General features: G+C 44.9%; 1 protein-coding gene across 2 annotated transcripts; it reads right to left on the reverse strand.

Annotated features, from left to right (window-relative positions):
- Positions 1 to 21: 21 nt before the first annotated feature.
- On the reverse strand, positions 22 to 27,697 carry TRAPPC6B (trafficking protein particle complex subunit 6B). Of its 2 annotated transcripts, XR_006387079.1 has the most exons (7): positions 27,508 to 27,697; positions 24,573 to 24,640; positions 20,825 to 20,942; positions 19,153 to 19,236; positions 16,261 to 16,354; positions 12,299 to 12,667; positions 22 to 58 (listed from the first exon to the last, which is right to left on the reverse strand). XR_006387079.1 is itself a non-coding variant. In XM_044272418.1 (6 exons), the coding sequence occupies exons 1-6, from the start codon at positions 27,601 to 27,603 to the stop codon at positions 12,636 to 12,638; spliced, it is 492 nt and encodes a 163-aa protein (XP_044128353.1). In that variant the 5' UTR covers positions 27,604 to 27,697; the 3' UTR covers positions 11,753 to 12,635. The 2 variants fall into 2 exon arrangements, 1 of the variants encoding a protein (XP_044128353.1); XM_044272418.1 differs by lacking the exon at positions 22 to 58 and having other exon boundaries at positions 11,753 to 12,667.

Raw genomic sequence — 27,697 nt, forward strand, 5'->3', positions numbered from 1 at the left:
AGGTTGCTTCCAGGAAATATCCACAATATTTAAAGGTTGGGCACAACAGTTGGGGGAACTAGAGGTGGGAAAAGAGATTATAAGCGGATGATCAGATTTTAGAAAACATATCATATATGAAAATTGGAGAGAAACTCAGTTAAAAATCATGCATAGGGCAATTTACGCTTTTAATTTACCTCCTTCGGTCTCCATGCCAGACAAACAAAATGCCCAAAATGTTCCGAACAAAATTCCGATCTATACCCTGGCCTATGGGGGTGCCAATCATTGACAGCCTTATGGAAGTTAGTCTACTCTATAATCCAAAACGCCTGTACCCTGGTGAAACCTATAGATTGTAAGATGGTACTGTTTCACACATGTGGAGGGAAACCCGATGCCACAGTGGGTCAATCTACTCATCTGCCTTCGGTGGCACACACTATTATCATAGCAGCCAAAAATGCATCTAAACAAACTGGCTAATAAACACTTATTTAGGCCACATTCATATCAGTAACATAAGAACTGAGCTATAATGAGTGTTTATAAGGTCAGAGATAAGCAGCCCGTCAGCTCCCTGAATGACAGAGCATAGAGAAAATTCAGAACAAGCTACTAGATAAACTCAAAGCTGAGCAGGGAAAACAGCTCAATATTTTTTTTTTTTTAATAACTTTCTTTATTTGGATGTAAAAGGCAAAAAGCATACATTTAAGAAATCACATTGTATGCAGTATACAACTATGTCTCAGACATATTACATCATGTACATCCTTTTATAGCATATGATTACATTTGATAAAGATAATAATGTCAGTTCTTATACCCCCCAACACAGGTTGCTCATGTTGATCCTAAACATCACCTCTGAAGACCTTCTACCTCATGATTCTATATGTGACTTCTCTCCTATACCTCAAGTAGTCCTAGTGTGCCCGTAACTTTTGCTTCCAGATACCACTTGGTTTGCACAAAGGGGGACATCAATTCTTTGATTTCCTCTTTCAGCTCAATATTTTTAACACAGACAAATTGAAAAAATGATTAAAATTAGTACAATGCAACAATAAAAAATAAAAAAAATGGACATCAAAAGGTGCACATAGCCTTTAATTCACTTTACATTTTGTTTAATTACACCCCCTTTCAATTACTGACTTTTTTAAACAGGGGATAACATTTACCATCACCAGGGTAGGACTAGTGGTGGTGTTTTGTACTCCACATAAATGTCATACAAAACCTGTGGTGGCAAATAATATTATATGTTTTTATATTTTTTATTGTGGTCATAGTTAAAGGAGAACAGCAACTACCTGCCATGCACTGCAGCGCTGATCAGGGTATGCTCAAACCCAGAAGCTTGTGCAGTTATCTGATCTGTATGCACAGCGATTAAGCATCACAGGGATAAAAAAAATAAAAAAAAAAGTCTGCCTTCTCAATGGGGAGCCTCGCTTTTCTTGGAAAATGGGCTCCCTACCCCTGCAGCCGCATGACCTCCACGAAGCTACTAATTCTGGAAGGACAATCAGAAACCTCCAGAATTAAATGCAGATCGCCCAGAATATGGGCAGCTAACAAGTTGTCAAAATGATTCTTATTTACATTCAGTGTAAAAACCCAATAAATCATAATTACCCTGCCGCTCAGCACTTATGCTCAAATGCTCTACCACTGTTCTTTGTTCCAGGAGCAGTCATGTACTTTACTTACTGGCATCACTGCTGCAGGCTGTGATTGGCTGCAGTTTTTAAAAAGATCGCTCCTGGAATGTAAATGAAGACTTGTGAGGAACCACCAAACCATTAACAATGATGTGACAGGGTATATTATTAGGATATAATATTATATTTTATCTTCAGCTGAATCTCTGTAGGAATGGAGTCCATGAGGAGACATAAAGTACAGAGAGGAGGTGGGGATGTGGATAATGAGCAGCAGCTCTTGTATGGAGTCTCCATTACCACAGCCCCACATTACCACAGTCTGTCCTGTCCGTCCTCTGTACTTCATGTCTCCTCATGAACTCCATTCCTACAGAGATTCATTATCCCTGACAAGCAGAGCAGAGAGGAGGATGAGGCAGCTCTTTAGCTCAGTGTTGTGAAGTATCTAGTGCTGTGTGTGATTAGGACACATTTTGTGTGTACTAATAGGGCGGCCGCCATTTTGTTTCCCTGAAGATTGCTCCGTAGACAAAACGAGCCATTATAACTAATGAAAGATATTTTGAAAAATATTTATTATAAAGTAATATTTAAGTATTTCCTTAATTCCTGGAGAACCCCTTTAATAAGAGAAATAGACCCGTCAACTCAACTTGCTGATTATTTCGAAGAAGAAGCAGGACATTTATTTTTTTCTACTTCCATACTGTAAAAAAAAAAGTTGAACAAATGAAAGTTCTATGAAACATGAATATATTTTATAACAATTGTAGAGCTACATACCGTAGATAGTATTATGCAAAAGTGGGGATTTAATTTAATTTAAAGGGAACCTGTCACCAGGATTTTGTGTATAGAGCTGAGGACATGGGTTGCTAGATCACCACTAGCACATCCCCAATATCCAGTCCCCATAGCTCTGTGTGCTTTTATTGTGTAAAAAAATCAATTTGATATGTATGCAAATTAACCTGAGATGAGTCAGAGCTTGACAATATGACTCTTCTCTGGTCACACATGTAAGATATGACTCTTATGTTAATTTGCATATGTATCAAATCTTTTTTTTTTAAACAAAAAAAGCACACAGAGCTATGGGGACTGGGTATTGCGGATGTGCTAGCGGCCATCTAGCAGCCCATGTCCTCAGCTCTATACACAAAATCCCGGTGACAGGTTCCCTTTAATCTGTTCTGTGGTTATTTCAAGATTATCTCAGAAGCCTGTGTGACTTGTGTCTCTCTCACACACACGTATGTTACACAATGAAATATATTTATGGTTTCACTGCGTCACAAATATTGAAAGTAAGAAAACGATCTGCCAGTATTTCATTACAACTAAAGAGGTACCGTAATTAAAACTAAATCTCTGAATTTACAGTAAAATAAAACACGTTTTACAAGCTTCTGTCTTCGCTGAAGGGAACCTGCCACCTCGCCTGACACATTGTATTCAGCATGAAATAACAATTCTGGAGTTTTATTTGTATTTATTTTTACCTAAAAGGCTTTTTTTGTTTATTTTGTGAAGACCATCATTTTTACATCTTTGTACTTTTTGTTGTACACATGGAAGGGGTTTGAGCTCACCAACAAGGGGAATCAAGTCGCTGGAAGAAAAATCAGACAAAGCTAAAGGGAGGATAAAACATATAAAGGAGGAGGAGAGGGTACATAAAAAAATGTGATAAAACAATTTTAGACATATTTGTCTTTTTTTTTTTACACAAAAAACAGGAAATATTTGGTGGCAAAAAGGTTAGTCTAAACTGCTAAAGGTAGGTCACATAGTGGCTTTTTTTTTGTTTCTGCTGATCCACACGGTTGAGCCATGTTGAGAATAGAGGTTTTCTACACTTAAGCTAAAACATATTAGAGCAACTTCAAATCACGGTTTATTAAGTTGTTCTTCTGACTGATCATAAAAGAAAAAAAAATGGATCCTGTATTTTAAGCATCCGCTATGCACATTTGACATCCATTTTATCAATTTCTGTCTGAGATCAGTTATTTTAGACCAGTGATGCCCAACCTGCGGCCCGCGAAGCCGTGTCATGCAGCCCGCACAGTGACCGGACTTTATCAGCGCAGGGCGCGCTGCGAACGGCACAGGCAGCAAAGCGATGCTGCCTGTGCCCGCAATTTCCCCGCCCAGCGCCGCCTCCTAGCTAATTTAATCACTGCACTTGCCTCTGTATAATTGAAGAGAAGCGCCGTAATCTCGCACAGGCGCACTGGCAGAGGCATCGAAGTGCACATGCACCGTCTTCCTGGCCTCTGCCAGTGCGCCTGTGCGAGATTACGGCGCTTCTCTTCAATTATACAGAGGCAAGTGCAGTGATTAAATTAGCTAGGAAGCGGCTCTGGGTGGGGAGGGGATATCTGTGGACGACACTGAAGGGGGAGGGGATATCTGTGGACGACACTGAAGGGGGAGGGGATATCTGTGGACAACACTGAAGGGGGAGGGGATATCTGTGGACGACACTGAAGGGGGAGGGGATATCTGTGGACGACACTGAAGGGGGAGGGGATATCTGTGGACGACACTGAAGGGGGAGGGGATATCTGTGGACGACACTGAAGGGGGGGGGGGATATCTGTGGACGACACTGAAGGGGGATCTAGGGAGGGCTTTGGGGATGTTGGGGTGTTTGGGTGGGAGCTCTGGAAAGGGCGGGAGGTCCGATAGGTATGTGGGAGATCCGGGAGGGGGGGCCCATAATTTTTTTTTGCTATGGGGCCCAGTCATTTCTAGCTACGCCCCTGATTGTTAAGATTGGGCGGGCACTGGAGATAGAGCGCCCTGCTGTAGGAGAAGCCGGCGGGAGATTAATGGAGGAGGGGCCAGCTCCTGGTGGTGTCGGGCACACGGCGTAAGTATGGCGGTGGAGGATCTGACTGAAGCCTAAAGACCAGACATGGAGGTAGACCTGCAGAAGAAGGTGACAGCGCAGTATGTGATGTATACATGTGTGTAATGTATGTAGTGCAGTGTGTGATCATCACATACATTACACACATGTATACATCACATGCCCCCTCACAGTAATAATGCCAAGATATGTGCCCTCTTCACATACGTAATGCTCACACATGCCCCCTCACAGTAGTTATGCCCAGATATGTGCCCTCTTCACAGTAGTTATGCCCTGATATGTGTCCTCCTCACAGTACTTATACCCTGATATGTGCCCCCTCACAGTAGTTATACCCAGATATATGCCCCCTCACAGTAGTTATGCTCACTCGTGCCCCCTCACAGTAGTTATGCCCGGATATGTGCCCTCCTCACAGCAGTTATACCCAGATATGTGCCCTCCTCAGCAGTTATACCCAGATATGTGCCCTCCTCACAGCAGTTATACCCAGATATGTGCCCTCCTCACAGCAGTTATACCCAGATATGTGCCCTCCTCACAGCAGTTATACCCAGATATGTGCCCTCCTCACAGCAGTTATACCCAGATATGTGCCCTCCTCACAGCAGTTATACCCAGATATGTGCCCTCCTCACAGCAGTTATACCCAGATATGTGCCCTCCTCACAGCAGTTATACCCAGATATGTGCCCTCCTCACAGCAGTTATACCCAGATATGTGCCCTCCTCACAGCAGTTATACCCAGATATGTGCCCTCCTCACAGCAGTTATACCCAGATATGTGCCCTCCTCACAGTAGTTATACCCTGATATGTGCCCTCCTAACAGTAGTTATGCACAGATGTGCCCCCTCACAGTAGTTATGCCAGATATGTGCCCTCTTCACAGTAGTAATGCTCACACGTGCCCCCTCACAGCGTTTGCATTTCTTTCTGGCAAAGCTACCTGGTTCCGGCCCGCAAAATCTATACCAAGTCTAGTGCGGCCCTCAGACGAAAAATGGTTGGGTACCACTGTTTTAGATGGAAAAAAGCCCAGCAAAAGTCTTCCTCACCCCAATGAAAGAAACATACAGTCTGCACAGGCGAGTAAAGCACACCAAAAACATACCAAGCAGACAAATCACGAGGAGTTCTAGAAGGAAATGTAACACAGACATCAGCGACAGTCAGACATACACTTTATTTTGTCTTCGGCTTCATTTAGAATTTAAGTTTTCAGTGAGAAAGAATACAATAGGCCGATATTTGATATGTTGCTTTTAATATTCTCAAATTTGATAAAAATAAATATATACAGATTGAGTTATCATGATTTCTAGGATCCTTTTCCCAATATCTACTTCATGTATTCGTACATTTGAAACACACCTTCTGTTAAAATTAAAAATAAAACATGCATATAATAAGGTACAGCATAATACTGGCACAATTTACATTTTCAAATATGATAAAATCATGCAAAGGTGTACAAATGGTAGGACTCAGACTGTTTTCTATAGTTTTTCTACTGCTCAAAGAGGTCAGGCCCTCCTTATAGATTTTAATGAGCCTCTGTCGGCAGTTTTGTACCTATGACACTGGCTGACCTGTTACATGTGCACTTGGCAGCTGAAGACATCGGTGTTGGTCCCATGTTCATATGTGCCCGCATTGCTGAGAAAGATGTTTGAATATATGCAAATGAGCCTCTAGGAGCAAAGGGGGCGTTACCATTACACCTAGATGCTCTGCTCTCTCTGAAACTGCCACCCCTCTGCACTTTGATTGACAGGACCAGGCAGTGAAAACATGATCTCACCTGGCCCTGTTAATCAAACTGTAGAGGGCGCGGCAGTTGCAGAGAGAGCAGAGCATCTAGGTGTAATGGTAACGCCCCCGTTGCTCCTAGAGGCTCATTTGCATATATTAAAACATAATTTTTCTCAGCACTGCGGGCACATATGAGCATGGGACCAACACAGATGCCTTCAGCTGCCGAGCGCACATGTAACAGGTCAGCCAGTGTCATAGGGACAAAACTGCTGACAGATGCCCTTTTAATGAAAGTTCTGCCTCTTGTGGGACTGCTTTACTGTACTGTATTTCAAAAAGTAGTATAATGTTGCAGGAAGGTAATGGTAATGACCTGACATCCACAAAGCAGAGAATGATTATCGCAAGTAAAAACATCAAGCACAATAGCAAACTCATCATCTTAATCATCAATGGTGCAACACTATACATGGTACGATACAATATAGCAATGTTCTTACAAGGCGGTATTTCTTCTTTCCCTGTAAAATATCTTTAAAAGCTATGGACACTTTGGGGGCATTTTTTTTTTCTTTTTAACTATTCCAATCCCATCCTATTGGGATAAAAATCATTTTTTCAATTGGTATTCAAAAAATTTCAACCGTTTTTCCTCTATAGCTTTCACTTTCAGAGCAGACAGCACAAACTGCAGCCCTCATCTCCAAACTTCTGACAGCTCATAAACAGAGTGAGCCATAGGAGCAGTTCTCTGGCGGAGAGGAAGCAGTTTGCAGATGCTCTGAAAGTGAAAGCTGTAGAGCAGGCATCTCAACCTGCGGCCCTCCAGCTGTTGTAAAACTACAAATCCCACAATGCCCTGCTGTAGGCTGATACCTGTAGGCTGTCCGGGGCATGCTGGGAGTTGTAGTTTTGCAACAGCTGGAGGGCCGCAGTTTGAGATGCCTGCTGTAGAGGAAAACTGTTGAAAATTTTAACAAAGACAAATAGAAAGTTTCTTAGCCTTTAAAGTCTCTCCTATCTATTACATTATATGGGCCCACCTGCAGGGCAGTAGCGCTCAATCCTACATCTGAAGCACTAGCTGAGCCCTCCCTGTTAAAGGGTTTGTTGTCCTATCATAGACAATTAGCTTTAATGGAGAGATCACCATGGGTCCAGCTCCCGAGAATCTTGACAAACACTTGATTTTGCTGAGGAAAGATGGCACCTTTATCTCTGCAGCAATTCAAATGTAATACATGAATGGCTGTAGTCCGCAAAAGAGCTGCTTATTAGAATGGGGGTGACCCGAGCAGAGGGCCACTCTATGGCATCCAAATGTGCTAACAGGGCATACGGGCAAGGGTTCTTCTGATGACCAAAAGTATATGGATATACACACATCACATCCATATTTCATATATGCTATATTAAAGGGGTTGTGCAGGGGTTTTAGATATCCCCAGGATAGGTCATCAATACCTGATCAGCGGGGGTGCCGGGTGTCTGTTTGAAGAGGAGGTGGCGCTCCATGAAAGCGCTGGTTCAACTTTATTACACTGCACGTTGTCTTCCCTGTAGCGGCGGCGCAGTGCAATTACAAGGACTCGCTCCATTCAAATGCACGGAGAGCTGCCTACTATTCAAATGGCTGATCGGCACAAGTCCAGGGTGTCGGACCCCCACCGATCAGATATTGATGACCTATCCTGAGGACAGGTCATCAATATAAAACCCCTGCACAACCCCTTTAAGGTCCATATAGATATTTCTATGCCCTAATAGGCCATATGGATGGCGCACTACCACGGCTTCAGCAAGTGGACTGAAGGGCATTTTACCATCATGCTCTGGTGACTCCGGACTGGAAAAACCCTATTCCTTTTACATGTGCCCTTATCCACCTCACAAGCAATAGAGCAGGAAAACAACATTATACGAGAACCCCATCCACAAAACACACAATAGTGTTCCTCCACATAATTATAGGAAGAAGCCTCCTTAATCACTTATAACTTACTTTAATGGACACCTATCATCCCATTATAAATAACCTGTAAACAATGGAACCAAACAGCACCTTCACGAGAACGGAAATATGCTTGTTGAAGCTAAAAAAAACAAAATATAAACACTAAAAACTAAAATATCGAGCAACGTGTGCAGAAACGTATAAAAACGTTGTTCCATGGCATGACAGTACTGTATAATTCTGATACAGATATACACTGTGCATCGCAGTCTATTCTGTACACGATATATAACGTGTACCTCCGATGACTGTGTAAGCCATGTCTCCGGCCACAAGGGTAATACTGAGAGTGGAAGATGCAGCCTTGGCACATACAACGCCAGAGGTCTTTGCAAAGAAATTTTTAAAGAAGAGCCGTCACCTCTCCTGACATGTCTGTTTTAGTAACTACTTGCATTCCCCATGTAATAACAATTCTGGAACATCTATTCTTATGACTTTGTTGTGCAATACCTCTATTATTCCTACTAGAAGCTATGAATGAATTGCCAGCAGCTTGCAGTAAAGGTACAGGTGGGTGTTACCATTTGGGGTGTGTCCCTGTACAGTCCGACATCAGCAGCTACTGGTACTTTTACTGCAAACTGCTGGCAATTTATTTAAATAACCTCTAGCAGGAATAATACAGGAATGGCACATCATAGAGTCATAAGAATAGATGCTACAAAATTGTTATTACATGGGGAATGAGAGTATTTACTAAAACCAGAAGAGATGGCAGCGCCTCTTTAAAGAAGAGGCTTCTGGTGCCATATAATTGTCTGGGTAACCCAATCACCTATTTGTCAGCAGTCTCCCAAAATCACTTTCATATTTCTGGCAGGAGACACAGGTCACGCACGCACGCTGCTGTGTTGTTGAATATGTCAGTGTTAAAGAGTAGGAGAGAGCAGAAGTAGCGTGAATATGAACTTTTATTCTGCCAGATTCTGCTCCTGCAAGTGCACTGAAGGTAGAGTGACAGCTGTAGCATCCAACCGGGAGACCACTACAGCTGTCACTGAGCAGAGGGGCGGGGCTGTGGAGGAGCTCAGTGCAGATGGCACGTCACAGTAAAGTTCCACATCCTGGGCACTTGCAGAAGCAGAACCTGTCAGAATAAAACCTCATATTCTTACTATTCCTGATAATAATAGCTCCACAAAAGTTATGTTTTGCCATTTCTCCCCAGCCCCTACCCAGTGTTGTCAGCAATTTAGCATAATCAAATTCAGTGTTCCTATACTTGTTTATCATAAATGCTTTGGTACAACTTGATCAGTAGGGCTGCAGTAAACTATTATTTCAGTGATCGAGTATTCTACTGATTATTTTTACGATTAATCGAGCACTCTAAGAAAAAAAAATTTATAGACTGTTTTCCCTTTATAAAAACACATCAGACCCCCTGCCATCAAAACCCTTCGTTCCCCCCTGTGCGATCAGCGCAAGTGCATCAGCTCTCCCCCACCCCAGTGCCTTCAGCTCTCCCCCCACCCCAGTGCCATCAGCTCTCCCCCAACCCCAGTGCCATCAAGATGACATTATACTGCATGGGGCCACAAGGTGACATTATAGTGTATGAGGCGGCTGGGGACAAGGTGACATTATACTATATGGGGAGGATTACACTGCATGGGGTGGCTGAGGCCAAGGAGACAATATACTGCATGGGGCGGGGCAAATGGTGACATTATACTGCAGGGGGCAATAATTCCCCCACCTTACAATACAATATCAATTCAGTGTCTGCAAGGCATAAATAGCTGAGGGCTTGCTGGGCTTTGTAGTGCATTTAAGGCCACAGATTGCTTCCTTAACATTAGCTTATTGTATGATGCAAACACAAAGCATCACCTACCTCAGGCAGTAATGGTGACAACCCCATGACAGCAGCACACAGGGTGCTGCACTGCAGGTAGTCACCAGCCCCAGTAATGTACAGCAAGCCACACTAACCTGAAACCACTACACTTCCCGGCTGTGCTAAGCCCCGCCCCCAATCCGTTTATAGCCAATCAGCATTTGTCTTACCTCTAACCAATCGGTGGGCCTGTTATGGCTGTTCTCACATGAGGTATGTATGAGAGAAGCACTGGGATTGGCTGGGAGCAGCTGCCTGAGGGATGGTCATACTGGTATGGAGAGTGCCGACTCCTGCAATCGCTTCACCCCCGCTCCGTGGTCACGTGACACAAACGAATCCTCGATGCAAAAAATTTGCATCGAGGATTTTTTTGTGTCGAATTACTCGATTTGATCAAGTACTCGTTGCAGCCCTATACTGCACCTGGCATATTTGCTTTCATTTCAGCAATAAATCACTTTATAATTTAATGTAAGATCACTGGTAATTTTTTTTAGGCCATAGGCGCACTGGTCTATAGCACAGCGGACCATGATTTTACTCATAGCTCTTCTCCACCAGTTTGAGTGTTTTTTTTTTTTACCATATATTCAAATTAAACCAATAAAATAACCAGCTGTGTCACTATCACATAATAAAACTAATAATAAAGGAAATAAAGCAAAAACGGCTCCTATTTTATCTGCCTTCCCTACTCTGCACCAGGGGAGGGGAAAACCGCTTACTGCACAAAGTCTAGTTTAGTTGAAATATGCAGATGTAGTCACATCTTTATATCGTTAAAGACAAGTAAGTATATATATATATATGATTATCTCTACCTTGTGACTGGAAGATATAATCTCTGAGGATCATTTGTTCTTCTGAGCCTCAAAATCTTTCAAAAACAAAAACATAAGTCAATGGATAAAGTCAGTCACATGCTTAGGCTACTTTCTGCTCCGCCAGACGATCTCAATACCGGAATTAAATGGATCCATTTTGATTTAGCACATCAGGATGGCTCCGCTCCGTTAGGATGCGGTTGTGTAAAATAAAAAAAATAAAAAATAAAAACGGATCCATCACTAAATACGTTGAAAGTCAATGGGTGCCGGATCCGTTTTCTTAGGCTCCATAAAAAACGTATTCCTTCACTATTGACTTTCTTTGTTTTCAGTGCCGAATCCTTTTTTTCCCCCATTTTTCTGACCGGACACAAAACCGCAGCTTGCAGCGGTTTTGTGTCTATTCACACTATGGAATGCTGACGGAACGGAAGATATCCTGAGCAGTGATGGCCAGTTCGCAGTGTTCGCCAGCGAACACATGCGGGCTGCCACTCACAAGTCCGGCAATGCACAGGTAAGCGCTTACCTGTTCCAGGAGCCGGTCTGAAATCAAATGCAGTCACCGGGAGCAGGCAGTTCCGAGAACAGCCGCCGGGGGCCTTCATCGGAACTGCCTGCTCCCAGTGACCGCATTTGTTTCAGACCGGCTCCCGGCACAGGTAACCTGTGCATCGCCGGACTTGTGAGTCAAGATGGCAGCTCGCATGTGTTCACTGGCGAACACTGCGAACTGACCATCACTGATCCTGAGGCATCCTGAACGGATCTCTTTCCATTCAGAATGCAGGAGGACTAAGCGGAAACGTTTTTCTTTTCTTTCCAGTATTGAGATCCTCTTCTGGATCTCAATACCGGAAAACAATGCAAGTGTGAAAGTAGCCTTAGGGCTAGTTCACATTCACACTTTTTCTTTTGTGAATTTAAAGCATTTTACATAACTTTTTTATGGCGTTTTCAAGTGAATAGAGAAGCCTATGGGAAAAATGGCAGAAAAAAGCCCACCATAACTAAAGTTTGCTGCGTTTTGGGAAAATATTTCTTTATATTGATGACACGTTAGCTACGATCCACCTGGCTGTCGCTCATCTCCAAGGAATTTGGCTATTATGGGGAAGGTGGGCTACAGGCAATGATTCTGAAACTTAGATTATACTTGGTCCCTAGGAACCTGGGTCTTATCAACCTTTGCAAATGCTGAGGCCTGGGCCTAGTATTGAAGAATGAGGTGCAATGTCAAAGGCTCAGATTGAATATACTTTAAAGGTAGTGGACGGCAGAACATCCAAGAATAAGGCATTGTTATGTCTGCCTTACCTTTCACTAGGCAACTTCCATCACTCGCATTTCATAGGCAGTGGAGGCAGGAGGCCACATTGCTGAGAGATGTAATTGAAGGCTTCTTATGAGTTCAGGATATGTTAATGTGCTTGTGTACATAGTCCGGTGTTCTCGTGTGGTCCATTAGATGGGTAAGACTTAAACTATCTCATGACATCCTGGTTTTAGGGTTTAAGACTTGTGCAAGGCGCAGGCTCTGGATGACTCAAAGGCTTGATGGTAAGAAGGTGATCATCTTTTACGTGAGCCAAAGATACTTAAGGTCTTCTGATTCGTACAGTCAGTTACGTCGATGGAATTCCTCCTTTACGTGCTACAACTTCTGGATCATCACCTGGAATTTACCTATAAAAAGAGAAACCAGTTCATGGCAGGTTCGCAAAAATATCATTTGCTGTAGTAAACTTAACAGCGACTGACGACATGCAGAGGACATCTCTGTGGGTGGATTTTATGGAGAAGACATCACCATGTGCACTGCAGGATAATGTATGTACCATAGCATTGAGACAAGTCAGAGTACAGCAGGTCTATGGTCCCTGGGACAACTTTTTCCACTGAAGATTAGATGCAGATTTCACCCTACACTTTGCAAAGGGTAAATCGCGTGAAAACCTGATGAATTCCATGGAAGAATTAGAGCGCGCATGTAGGCTATCGTGTCCTGACAAGTTTTTAAATACGTGAGCGATATTGGATTTGAACCCTGATCATGCAATTTTTCATGTACAAGTCTGACTCTGAACATAACATTATACTTAGGTATAAATTAGAGATGAGCGAGTCAATTCGCAACGAGAGAGAGAGAGAGAGAGAGAGAGAGAGAGAGAGAGAGAAAGAGAATTAGAAATGAGCGAGTCAATTCGCAACAAGAGATAGAGATGAGCGAGTCAATTCGCAACATGAGATAGAGATAGAGATGAGCGAGTCAATTCGCAACAAGAGATAGAGATGAGCGAGTCAATTCGCAACAAGAGATAGAGATGAGCGAGTCAATTCGCAACAAGAGATAGAGATAGAGATGAGCGAGTCAATTCGCAACGAGAGATAGAAATAGAGATAGAGATAAGCGAGTCAATTCGCAACGAGAGATAGAAAGAGAGATAGAGATGAGCGAGTCAATTCGCAACGAGAGATAGAGATGAGCGAGTCAATTCGCAACGAGAGATAGAGAAAATTAGAGATGAGCGAGTCAATTCGCAACGAGGGATAGAGATAGAGATGAGCGAGTCAATTCGCAACGAGAGATAGAGATAGAGAGAAAAAGAGAGAGAAGGAGAAAGAAAAAGAGATGGCAAAGTTGCTACTATTCAGTGAACCCGGCCTTAAAGGGATTCTCCGGGCTTTTAATATTGTTGACCTATCCTCAGGATAGGTCATCAATATCAGATCAGCGACACCGGCATCTCTGTGATCAGCTGTATGAGGAGACGGCTTGCGTAGTGTGCACGTGCTGTCTCCTGTCTCTCTTCCTGCTGATGCTGCCGTCTATGGCAAAGCAGCAGCAGGAAGAGAGGGCAAGTGCACACTGCACACTCCGTCTCCTCATACAGCTGATCAGATATTGATGGCCTATTCTGAGGATAGGTCATCAATATTAAAAGCCTGGACAAACCCTTTAAAAAAAACATAAGAAAAAGATACGCAAATTTGCTTTCCTTCCACAAGGAAAAGAAAGCTTAATCTCTCACGCCACCAGATGTAAAGGCGGGTTTACACGTCCCAATGTAACAGCCAAATCTTGGGAAGGAAGAATCAGTGTTTCTGGACAGCAGATCTGCAAAATCTGCTGCCCAGAAACGAAAATTGGTGTGCCTGCATGAACGACAGGATCACCCAATGAATGAGAGTCTAACTCATTCATTGGTGGCACATTTAGAGAGGCAGATTGTCAGGACCGAGTGTTCACAGGAACGTTCCTTCCCAATAATCTGCCCCAATATCGGGCAGTGTAAAACCACCTTAAGATATGGTAACTTGCAGATCTTTTTCCCAGAAATCCAGAGAAGTGTTGCCTGGCCTACAATATTCTTCACACCTATTAGGCGCCAAGATGAGAAGGTTCAACCAACATTTACCCAATGTGTATGGGCCCTTTTACAGTAAGTCCACCAATTGTAACTAATCATCCCTTATGTACATCTGCTTGTTGAATAAATGTACAAAAGCTCCCAGGCCTGCATCAGGACACGGATTTGACAAGACTACTGACTCAAAAGTAGAGTGCCGTGGCCTTTCTTCATCTGAATTGCACAGATGTTCGAAGACTAGTGTGAAGCAAATATTTAGCAACCGGCAAAGTATGTGACAGTCAGTTATAAAGTATTGCAATTCTCACAAGTGCTGACATCTAGTGGCCAAACCAGCTGCACTGCAGTAAAGTATCTTTTCAAAGAGGTCATCCAGTAAAAAACATTTAGGACTTATCCTTAGGATAAGTCATCAGTATCAGATCTGCGGTATCAGTATCAGACACCTGGGACCCCCAGCGATCAGCTGTTAGAAGAGGCCTTGACCGCTGCAGCCTCTACCTATGCCAGTTACATCACTGTATATCGTTGCATGGCCTAGCTGCAGCTCAGCCCTATTCAAGTCAAAGGGGCTGAGCTGCAATACCGGCGCTGTCCTTGGAATAGCTGCCAGGAGCCTACCATAGAGCACAGCGGATCGGCGGGGATGCAGGGACTTGGAGCCCCCCCTCCTTACTGATGTGATAATGATGACCTACCCTGAAGATAAGTAATCATTATCTTTTCCAGGATAACCCCTTTAAGACTAGGGTGACATGGAGATCTTGACCACAAACCCATTGCACAACCAAAGATCTCTGAAAAGGGTCGTGGAAGAATCACACAAGTTATTGTGACCATATAATCTAAAAAAAAAAAAATAAAAAAAAAAGAAATGATTTTTTACGATTATGGGGTCACACCAACTTGCGAGTTGTGCTGCGAGCTAATTCAGTTTAATAGCTGCACTGCTACACAGAGATATTTGGTTGTGTGAGGTGTCACCGCTATGATCGCTGTGTAGACCCAGCCTTAAAGAGTCACTGTACTTTCACACAATTAAATTTACTAGAGAATGGTGCAACTAGCTAATTTCTAAATCATTTCATTAAAAAAATGTGCCAGCATCCAGCTGAAAAAAAGATGCAAAGTCATGACCACTAGGGGTCTCACTGCCACCTAAGTTGCAGTCCTCTGCCTGTTGTCAGTGAAGATCCGTCCCTGATAACAGAGACATTGAAGATGGTTGAGAGGAAGGGGGGGCATGTCAGCGCTAGCTGAGATCCTGATAAAACAACGGCTTCTACACCGCTTCTGATGATCACAGGAGGCTGATGTGTTTCTGTAAGTATGATTTATCCCTTCTTATCTGTTCTGTGAGCTCCAGAGCTGAAAACAAATGTAGAGGGAAGTAAAGGAAAGGACGTCATACCGGTACAGTGCTGGTAGACTTCTATAAAAGAGGCGCCCCCTGCTTCTGAGTGAAATGCATCTAGCTGTGCAGCTGAAGCAAGGAATAATTTGGCTGAAAAACAACATTAGGGAAGCTCAAACATAACTTTTCCTTCACAGTTATGATTGTACAGCTATTATGCAAAGTTTCTTAACAACTCAGGTACACTAACAGACAAAGGGTGGATGACAGAATGAAAGGATCAGATAACACTCCAAAGGAGAAGTATAAACTGTAAGGACAAGATTATCTGGGAGAGAAGTGGTGATGCCAGCCTGCCAAACCTCCTGACAGTAAAGAATTACCACTGCAAAAAAAAAAGAAAAAAAAGAAGATTGGAAGGATAGTCCCATCGAGACCTACTTTCAGCAAGTAAAGAAAACATAATGCAAGGTAAATGTGCATACACTACTAGTACTAATAAAACATAAACCATAAGCTTTGGAAATACGCATCAAGAAGGGTCATATACTCACACGCAGGCATTACTGAGACTTCTGCTGTTACAATACTTCTTATTCCCAAATTCGATAGACCTCCTCGAATTAACCCACACGTGAATGCCAAATACTAAAAGTAATAAACAAAATAAGACGGTGAATAAAATCTTTTTTAGTCAACATTTTGATGAGAAGCATCTATATGCAGGGTCACTGGCATCAGTTAGTAAATGCTAGGGGTCCAACATAGCCTGCATGCCCTGCCCAGGGGGTAGAGTAATACATGGTCTTAACTAACTGATACATTAATCATGTATTAACCAGGTAACTTACTCTTACTGACTGTCTGTATCTATTGAAAACCATATGTTTGGTGTGAAGGATCAGTAGTATGAACTGTAAGGACAAGATTATCTGGGAAAGAAGTGGTGGTGCCAGCCTGCTAACGCTCTAGACTTAAAGAGGTTGGCTCATCTGAGACAATGGGGGCATATCGCTTGGACCCGCACCTATATCGAAAACGGAGCAGGCCAAAGTGGTGGCTGGAGGACTCCGGTCTGGTCACCACTAAGCGCTCTCCCCATAAAAGTGAATGGAAGCGCACCGCGCACGACCGCTCCCATTCACTTCTTGGGGCAGAGCCAGCTCTCAGCTATTTTCGGCGGACAAATAGAAAATGAATGGAGGGCGGCTGTGCATGCACAGTGTGCCCTCCACCACTTTCAGGGCTCCTTTCTCGATACAGGTGCGGGTCCCAGCGGTGGGACTCGCACCTATCAGACAATGGGGGCATATCCTAGTGATATGCCCCCACCGTCTCAGATGAGACAACGGCCATTTTATTTCCCCTGATGACTGCTCCCTAGAGAAAACGAGCCATTATAACTAATGAAAGGTATTTGGGAATATATTTATTATAAATTTATATTTAAAAGGGGTTGTTCAAGTTATATTTAATGATGACCTATCCTCAGGATAGGTCATCAATATCAGATCGGTGGGGGTCCGATAACCGGCACCCCCGCCGATCAGCTGTTTGAAGAGAAGGCGCGCCGTGCCAGCACAGTCTCTCCTCTTCACTGTTTACCTTCTCGCCGTTGCATCTGCTAATTACACCCAAGCCGTCCCATTCATTCCAATGGTACAGATCGCTCCTATATATAAGTGTATGGGAACGATCCGTCCCATTGAAATGAATGGGACAGTTAGGTGTAATTACACCTACTTACCGCTGCAGATGCAACAGCGAGAAGGTAAACAGTGAGGAGGAGGCCGGGCTGGCACGACGCGCGCCTTCTCTTCAAATAGCTGATCGGCGGGGGTGATGGGTGCCGGACCCCCGCCGATCTGATATTGATGACCTATCCTAAGGATAGGTCATCAATAAATATAACTTGGACAACCCCTTTAAGCATTTTCCTTTTCTTAACTCCTGGAGAACCCCTTTAAGCTGGCCATAAACTCTATACTCCTGTCCTAAGCCAACGAGAACGGCAGGTTTGCCCGACACGCTAATGTGTGTGGGGAGCTTCTGACGGATGATGTGAGGGAGACAAATATGAATTTCGCCCAATCCTTTTGCTCTCCGTGGAGGAAAGCCACAACCAGAACTGCCTGGTAGCAGCTTTCTCAGCTCTCCACACAGACATATTGAGCTGAGCCGAACGTGTACGTGAGAAGAGATGTCAGCCTAATGACTGTTAGGGCGACAGCTATTGAATGTTCACGGCGAGCTTAGGATGTTTATGGCATATCCATAGAACATGTCATAAATGTCTGATAGATTTGTATTCCACCTCTGGGACCCGCAATTAGGTGGAGAACAGGGGCCCCAATGCGTTTGGCAAGACAGCAGCTAAATCTAAGCAGAAAATTAATGGAAAGGTGGCTGTGCATGTGTGCGGCTCTCTTCATTTACCGCTATGGGATTTACGGAAACAGTCGGGTGTGCTTGAGAGTCCATCTATCCACTCATACTCCCACTGGAAGCAGGAGCGCCTCACTGGGCAATCAGGGGTAAAATAATGTGAATTGCCGTACTAAGGTGCATATTTTAAAATGTTTTTTAGATGGATCAATGTCTTAAGGCTACTTTCACGCTTGCAGCAGAGTGATCCGGCGCCGGAACTGCCTGCCGGATCCGGCAAAAATGCCTGATCAGTGAAAAAAATGCACTAAAATGCCTGATCCGTCTTTCCAGTGTCAGCCGGCAAAACGGATCCGGCATTTATTTTTTTCAGTGTGCGAAAGCGCAGACCGGAAGGACGGATCCAGTCTTCCGGTATTTTGAATGCCGTATCTGGCACTAATACATTCCTATGGAAAAAAATGCCGGATCCGGCATTCAGGCAAATCTTCAGTTTTTTTGCCAGAGATAAAACCGTAGCATGCTGCGGTATTATCTCCATCCTGATCAGTCAAAAAGACTGAACTGAAGACATCCTGATGCATCCTGAACGGATTATTCTCCATGCAGAATGCATTAGGATAAAACTGATCAGTTCTTTTCCGGATTTGAGCCCCTGTGACGGAACTCAGCGCCGGAAAAGAAAAACCCAAGTGTGAAAGTGCCCTAAACACACTCACGGCAACCAATCTAGAGGACATTAAGTGGGACAGGAATTTGCGAGCCCCCTAAGCAGATGGCTTGGCAATGCATCATATTAAACTAACCCTCTTTCAGTTTTTGGAATAAATATCGCACTTACTACATGGTGAATACAAGATACACATAGCCAATGATATGAAATATATGGGCAGATTGTTGAATCGGGCACTGCCATTCTGCTTCCCTCCGAAGAGCCTACATACACACAAATCCTACCTGTCACTGTATCCTTTGTTCCTCTCATGTTACTAAATCTGTAAAGAAGGGTGCCGCATTTATATTCCATGCCGATATGTTACAGGATCTGGAGATCATATTACCTTGGGGACATGTTCCATATACTGCTTCCCTGCAGACATCTGGGCGATAAGTCGGAATTTGTTGTCCTGGAGCACATAAATTCCCTTTGCAAATAGAAAAAAAAAAAAAAAAAAAGGTCAAAAAAGAGGAGTCCAGACATGCCGAGGGACAAATGCTGCAAATGTGGGAGTCTTGGGGACGTGCACAAATAAATGCATCTCGAACATGTAGAGTTCTACTTTAGATCAGGAGAGTAACTATGAAAATCGTTGCTACCAACTGCAAACTCATTCCTGCTGCATTAAAGGGAATCTGCCACCCTGATTTCGGACCATTGTCTACAGTAACACATGAGTAGCACTGCAGACATGGAGTCCAGATCACTGTTTGTTTTATTACTGCCCCCTGTTCCCCCGCTGTCAGAGCGGCATTTAAATGCATTGTCAGGACTGCTGTGCATGCGCACACGAGTCCTCTGCATTATGTTAGCACAGCACAGCAGTCCTGACGGTGTATTTCAGTGCAGCTTTGATTGCTGACAGCGGGGGAATGCAGGGGCAGTAGGGAAATAAAAGAATAGTGACCTGGACTCCATATCTGCAGTACTACTCATGTATTCCTGTAAAGAATAGTCCAAGATCGGGGTTAGAGATTGACAATGTCTGTATGCCCCACACTTCTGCGCTGCGCAACACAGTGATTGTGGAAGCCCCATACAGATTTCTGCCGCTTTTAAAGAGATGCTGTCCTATCAGAACCCCCATGGGTATGGCGATTTCCTTGTCATTCAGTTGATCATGGAGGGGGGTCCAGGTGTTACCGAGAGAAGAACAGACAAGATGAAAATGAAATCAGGGTGCGGTCATGTAATACATATTTGAATTCGGACCCCCTAACGGATAGGCGCTGTTTGTATTGGTGAAGGTCTGCCATGACATCCAAATGCCCCTAAAGAAAGGGTACTTAAAGGGGTCTTCCCGGACTTGGTCTGTCCAATATTAGATCGGTGTAGGCCTGACCCCTGATACTCCAAATCAGTCATATGAATGGGTCTGAGGAGCCGCTACAAACTGTGCAGAGGTGAAACTATGAAGGGACACTGCGGCCCCCTTATTCAGCTGATTGTGGGGGTGCTGGGAGTTGGACCTTAACACTTTGAGATTGATAGCTTATACTAAAGGGGACATTTACACAGGGTAATAATTAGGAATGAACTGACATGCAGCAATGAACGCTGCTGTATGGGGACTAATGATCTTTGCTACCATTTTTCGCCCCCCACCCATACAGATTCACTGTTTGTCGGCAGCCCGTCCCGATTGACACAGGGCGATGTAAGTGAATTTTTGTGCCACATAAACAATTGGCACTGGGTCAATTATCAGGAATGAGTGTTCACGTGAACATTCGTTCTCAATAATTTGACAATAATCCGTCTACATCAATGTGGCCCTAAATCCTGGAAAACCAGTTACCTCTGAGAAATAGTCCTATGTGCCCAATAGACCGACTCCTGGACCGCTGCTATTGTTTTCTATGCACTGACCAGTGCTAAGAGCCTGGAAACTAGTCTGTAGACGACTTGTGTATTTACCATCGGCCGTTACCTGCACAATGCATGACCGCAAACAGCCCTGAATACCTATGGAAAAGTAAACTGCGCGGTGGCAGCGCGAGCCGTGAGAGCTTCACCTGGTGATTGGTCCGCAGGTTGTCGATTTGTTTCTTGAACACTGTCGTCCAGAAATCTTTGCAGACAAATTTCATAATATCCAATTCATCTTTGAACCTGGCTGTATCCTTGGTAATTCTAAGGAGGCGAGAAAACAGTTTGACGTTACCAAGATGAACACAACGTGCCAACAATGATTTGATGTTCTGCACTTTCCATCCCGTTCCCCGTTAGAGGAGTTCTCCTGGATGTTGTAATTAGGGGTAAAGTGAGCCGTCCCTTCAGAGGTTTCTTAGTACGAAGGAGGAACAATCAATAGACCTGCCGAAAAGTCACCCGGCTTTCTGAGCGGTAACTCTGGACAGTTGGGTAGAGGAGCAGACAGACTGGAGGACAACCCTCCTGAGAAATGCACTGGTCGTCACCCAGGTTGCACGGACACAAGAGTAGGGGTGCATCACCGCATAATTATACAGATGCCACTCAGCTTTCCTAGAAGATAATACTTAGAAAAAGCCGAAAACATTTTAACAAGAAGACAACTCAAGGATTTAATGGTTCTTCACTCTTAGGTGGACATGCATTTTCAAGAATTAGATGTTGAAAGTGGTTGCACTGAAATTTGCATTACAGGACTCACTGACAGCACCGTCAGCGGAGCCCCTTCGTTCTGGGCACTGGAAAGTGTTCCGGCTAGTGGAAAACCCCTTCAAGTAGGGCATACACATGAAAGGGCTACCGGTCTGAAGTTGTACAGTTATTACGGTCTATCTTGTCATGAGTATACTTACTGGACACTTTGGCACCAAAAAGAAAACTTATGGGCCGATTGATATACATGAGTTTGTTAATAAATGCCCACCTTTAGGGCTCATGCATACGGCCGGGGGCGTAGCTATGGGGGTGCTGAGGTAGCAGTCGCTACCGGGCCCAGGAGCCTGAGGAGGCCCAAAGACCTTTGTGCCACATAAGAAGACATCTGTATTATAGAAAGTGCATGCTGGGAGGGCTCTGTCATAGATTTTGCACACGGCCATCACAGCGCCGGGGCTAGGGTGTTCGCACATCTGTGGCGGAGAGACTTTCTAAGTGTATAGCCGCTGCTACCATTGTCGCTCCTGATGAAACGTGGGGTCAAACCCACGTGGAAACGAGTTCAGCATAATTGACCAGAGCTGCTGGTAAGCTTAAAGGAGCTTTACCATCACACACAATGGGGGCACCTACAATGAGAACGGAGCGGGGAAATGAACGGAGGGCACACTGCGCATGCGCAGCCGCCCTCCATTTATTTCTACGGGGCCGCCGAAAATAGGCGAGCGCTGGCTTGGCTTTTTCCGTCTGCCCCATAGAAACGAATGGGAGCAGGGGCCGCACGTGCGCGGTGCGCTCCCATTCAATTCTGTGGGAGCAGCACTTGGTGGTGGATGGTCGCCTATCCGACGACAGTATTGCACAGTGGATGCACCTCTTGTATAAGGCATAATTATTTTTGTCCCTCTATATACGTGGTGCACCTTAGGCTACTTTCACATTAGCGTTTTTTGCGGATCTGTCATCGAATTGCAAAAACGCTTGCGTTACAATAATACAACCGCATGCATCCGTCATGAACGGATCTGGTTGTATTATGTCTTCCATAGCCATGACTGATCCGTCATGAACACCATTGAAAGTCAATGGGGGATGGATCCGTTTTCTATTGTGTCAGAGAAACCAGATCCGTCCCCATTGACTTACATTGTGTGTCTGTTTGGCTCCGCAGGCAGTGCTTTGCTATCCCCCTCCAGAGCAGAATGGAGACTGAAAGACTGAGCGGAGGCAAACTGACGCATTCTGAGCGGATCCTTTTCCATTCAGAATGCATTAGAGCAAAAATGATCAGTTTTGGACCGCCTGGGAGAGCCCTGAACGGATCTCAGAAACGGAAACCAAAACGCCAGTGTGAAAGTAAAAAAAACAAAAAAAAAAAAAAAAAAAAAAAAAAAAAAAACACACCACACATGGTGGCATGCACTTGGCTGATATCTGTGAATCGCGCAGATTTAATTTTTAGTTTTTTTCTGTTCCGCTTTCACCGCATAGGAATTTCTTTTATATTTTAATAGTTTGGACTTTTCGATCGTGGCAATATGTAATGTTTATTTATTGTTTATATATTTTATATGTAAAATTGGGAAAGGGGGTGAATTATACTTAATAATTTGGTGGGGTTTTTAACTTTTTTTTTTTTTTTACTTTTTATTTAATAACCATTTCCCCCTTAGGGGCTAGAATCTGGGATCTTTTAATCCCTTGTCCTATTCACCCTAATAGATCTCTATTCGGGTGAACAGGACTTCACACTGTCCCTGCTGCCCTGTGCACACAGCAGCAGGGAGATGACCATGGCAGCCAGGGCTTCAGTCCTGGCTGCCATGGTACCGATCAGAGTCCCTGGATTACACTGCTGGGTCTCCGATCAGAAGCTGCCACTGCCACCAATGAGGGGGAGGGGACCCTGTGGCCACTGCCACCAATGAGGGGGAGGGGACCCTGTGGCCACTGCCACCAATGAGGGGGAGGGGACCCTGTGGCCACTGCCACCAATGATTTTAATACTGGGGGGGTTGAGGGGGGGCACACTGCGCAACCAATGATTTTAATACTGGGGACGGGGACGGGGGGGGGGGGGGGTGCACTGCACCAATGTTTTTAATACTGGGGAGGGGCGGGCACACTGCACCACCAATGATAATTAACCTTTAATACAGGAGGTGGGTGCCGGCACCAGAATCACATAGTTGGGAGCTGCGATCAGCGGCAGTTAACCCCTTGGGTGCTGCACCTGAGGGGGTTAACTGCCGCTAATCGCGGCTATGTGATTCTGCTGCCGGCACCTGTATTTGTATTAAACGTTAACTTTCATTGGTGGCGCAGTGTGGCGGCCCCTCTCTCATCTTATTGGCAGGGAGAGAGCGACTCCTCCTCCCCTGTGCTGCTGAAAACACGTGAGAACAGCTGTCAGCGCGCTCCATGTTCTGATGCTAGGCTGCTCCTAGTATCGATAAATGTCAAATCCCGGTATCGGGAAAAAAGTATCGATTGGGTATCGATATTTTGATACCCGCAAAAACCCTACAATGCGCTGTGAAGTGTCCAGGACACGTACCGCCAGCTTAGTTCATTCCATTTCCACCGCGCCACTGCTCCTTGTATCAGCTGATCGGCAGGGGGGCAAGGAGTCTCACAACCATGATCCGATATAAATGACTTATCCTAAAATCTCAGAAAACCCCTACAAGTCAAATTACTGAGAGCAGCGCAACATCAGTCCTCCATTGGGTTGTGAGGCAGTTACAGCATCGCATCTGGCGCCACACATACTCTTTACACTCGTCATTAAGGGCTCATTCACACGACTGTGGTTTGGTTTCTCATCCGAGCCGCATGTTTTGCGGCTTGGATGTGGACCCGTTGACTTCAATGGGGCCGCAAAAGATGCGGACAGCACTCCGTGTGCTGTCCGCATCCGTTGCTCTTTTCCGTGGCCCCGCGAAAATGATAGATCGTGTTCTATTCTTGTTCGTTTTGCGGACAAGAATAGGCATTTCTATAATGGGCCGCCCGTTCCGTTCATTGCGGAAGGCACACGGGCGGCTTACGTTTAGTTTTGTTTTTTGTTTTCACGGATCCGCGTTTTGCGGACCGCAAAAAACAGAACAGTCATGTGCATGAGGCCTTACAAATACGTTTTAAAACCACAACTAGACAGAAGAGCCGACCTACCTTTCTATTAAGCCTTGTCCGACACGAAAACCCATGCTTTCCAACTTGGTAATGCACCTTCCATTTTCCTACAAAAGAAATGCATTTATTACTTTTCCATTTAAAAACAGATAAGTGCTGTTAAAAAAAAAAGCAATAAATTCTGTTATCGGACTTGGGTCTTATTTCTCATTTAGAACATAGCACATGTGACATAATGTTTGTACTGCGTGGTTATTATCAGGACTGCCGTCTTTTCAAGTCTGACATGGGAAGGGGGGGGGGGGGCGCATTTACTAATGAAAGTGCAATGAAAGGCATTTGCATCTCATTCAACAATTTTCAGTTTCAGACTAATTCTGGCGGCGTGAGGTTTTTTATGCTCATTTTTTATTTATTTTTCCTCTATTTATGTAGCTGCGCCATTTTTACGCATGAATTAGGAGCAAAAAATAATAATCTAATTTTTACTCCACTCCAGGGCTGGTGGGTAGACATGCGCATTTTCACAAACATAAACAAATGTATATGACTGCGACTTTTTTAAATCTAAGGGCTTGTTTACACGACCGTGTGAAGCCCGTGCTGTGGACCGCAAATTGCCGTGTGGCAGCTGCCTAGGGTTCGCGGCTCTATCTTTTTGCGGTGCGGAAACACGCAATGAAACCTCAGAAAGCACTCCGTAGTGTTACATTCCGTGGTTCCGTTCCGCATCTCCGGATTTGCGGACCCATTAAAATGAATGGGTCCGCATCCGTGATGCGGAATGGCCACGGAACGGGACCGGTGTATTGAGGATCCGCAAAACGGTCACGGTCTTCACACGGTCGTGTGAATGAGCCCTAATACGGGACTTTTTATCTAATACGCGATTTTTTTAGCCGCACTTTTGCACCCAATTTGTGAGTGTACCAACAAGTACTCAACGCGATCCACCTGTGCCTTGACGAATACAAAGACGCATGGCCTAATTCATCACTTGATGAGCCACTAGAAGTAGGATTCAAAATACTGACAAGCTAATCCACGAAGCCGGGCTAATCGCAGTCTAAAACACAGACGAGCATGATAAATGACCCCCCAGCCTCAAGGGGACGCTCATCTTCTGTCGCAGCCTGCTATTGGCTGCACCCCCCCCCCCCCCCCCCGGATGTTTTGATCCAAGCGACGGAGGGATGCGTGGCAGCCATGCAGGGATCCGGAGCTATGCGGGTTAGGGAGCAGGTAAGTATAATCCATACAAGGGCCGCGGACATTGGGGGGGGGGGATATTTTTTAGATATTGGATAACCCCTTTAAAGGGAACCTGTCATCAACCTTGTGCTGCCCATACTAACAGCAGTATAAAGTAGAGACGGTGAGCTGATTTCAGAGGTCTGTCATTTAAAAGTTAAAAGTAAATGGTTGCCGAGAACCAACATCACAATCATTGCAGACTTGGCCTGGTAAAGAGTCCCGGCCTCCTGAGAAGAGTCCTGGTTATTCCTGATCTCCTGCCCACCTGCTGATGGCTGACAGTCTTCTACCTAGTTTTCCCTCTTTCTCTCTAGGAGAGAACTGCCAATCATCAGCAGATGGGGAGAGAGCAGGAGATTAGGAATAACCAGGACTCTTCTCAGGTAGATGTGACTCTTCTCAAGGCCTGGGCTGCAATGATTATGATGCCGGTTCTCAGCGACCACTTACTATTAGCTCATGACTGACACAGCGCGGACATCTGCATTTCTGTCACTACTTTATACTGCACCCAGTGACATCAGCATATAGTGGATGACGGGTTCCCTTTAAGATTTGAACAACATACAGCATCTTTAAAGGGGTTCTTCTAGCTTTTTACAAAACCCTTCCTTTCCACTGTCCTGTGGAAGAAAGATCACTTGGTTAATACCCACCCATCCATCAAACCGCTGATACCGCCATCCCCGTCGCGCTCACATACGCCGCGGTTTCTTTTGCTCGCATCCCGCCCACATTTGTTCTCCAGTCTTCCTGCTCAGCTGCATTTACACTAGGTTCACATCTGAGGTCAGAAATTCAGAAGACTGTTCTGGCAGAGGAACCGACTGCTGGCGTTCACCGTACCAGGCATAACCGGATAATGCTGTGAACCTCCGGATCCCATTGACTATAATGGGATCTGATGGGGATCCGGCCAGTTTCCAGCATTAATGCTGGTCCTGCATCTTTATTCCACAGGGTAGAGGAAAGGACGAGATTTGTAAAAAGCCCGGAGAACCCCTTTAATGAACCCTATGTATTGCAACGCACATTAATATCTTGCAACTCACACACCGGTAATATTTAAAGCATCGGGGGGGCTTTTCCGACAACTGCCATAAATCCCACTGCTGTGACCCCACCCATAATGGAGCTTGGCATTTAGGGCCAACATGACATCACTTCTTTGATCCACCGTTCGTTAGAATAAAGGGGTCCGTACTATCCGAGGAGCACGTGTCCCATCATGCACCTGACACAGGACGGATCCCACCGGCTTCTATGGGGGCTTGTCACAGTCAGCCGCAGGATCTGTCACTTTGGTGGGAGGAATAGTGCTGCATGCTGCGCTATTCTTCCCGTCAAAAAAGATGGAAACGTGAGCAGCGCCGTGTGCAGGGAAATACGGAAGGGATCTCGGTCCCTCCATTCTCAGGACTGGCAGGTCCACAGACCATAGCACGACTGATAAAGGAGATGTCAGAACCTGCAACTGGAGAGAATACTCTGTGCATGGATTTTGTACCAGTAAAAGCCTAAAAACAACATGGGGGGGGGGGGGCAGACACAGACCCCCCCCCCTTAAAGGGCATGTTCATATTACAGTAAATAGGTCCATATCGTGTGATATCTGCTTCTCGGAAAGCTGGGTGCCAGCCATCATGGCTCCCGTGCCACCCAGCTCTCCTAGTACCAACCTCTAGCCCGTGCAGCTCAGGGTCACCCAGCTGTCACTTACCGCATCCCCCTGCTCCAAGGACTTGTACACACAGGACACGATCTCATTGTGCAGCAGCAGGAACAGAGCCTCGTCTGCCAGGTCCTGCTTGTTCATGACTGCCAGCAGCGGGCACACCTGCCGATAGCCCTACAATACAATGCCAGACCCCAGGCACTAAGCACCGACTGGCATCAGCCTGACATCCTGT

This window comes from Bufo gargarizans, chromosome 11 (assembly GCF_014858855.1).
Source record: "Bufo gargarizans isolate SCDJY-AF-19 chromosome 11, ASM1485885v1, whole genome shotgun sequence".
Taxonomy (NCBI): domain Eukaryota; kingdom Metazoa; phylum Chordata; class Amphibia; order Anura; family Bufonidae; genus Bufo; species Bufo gargarizans.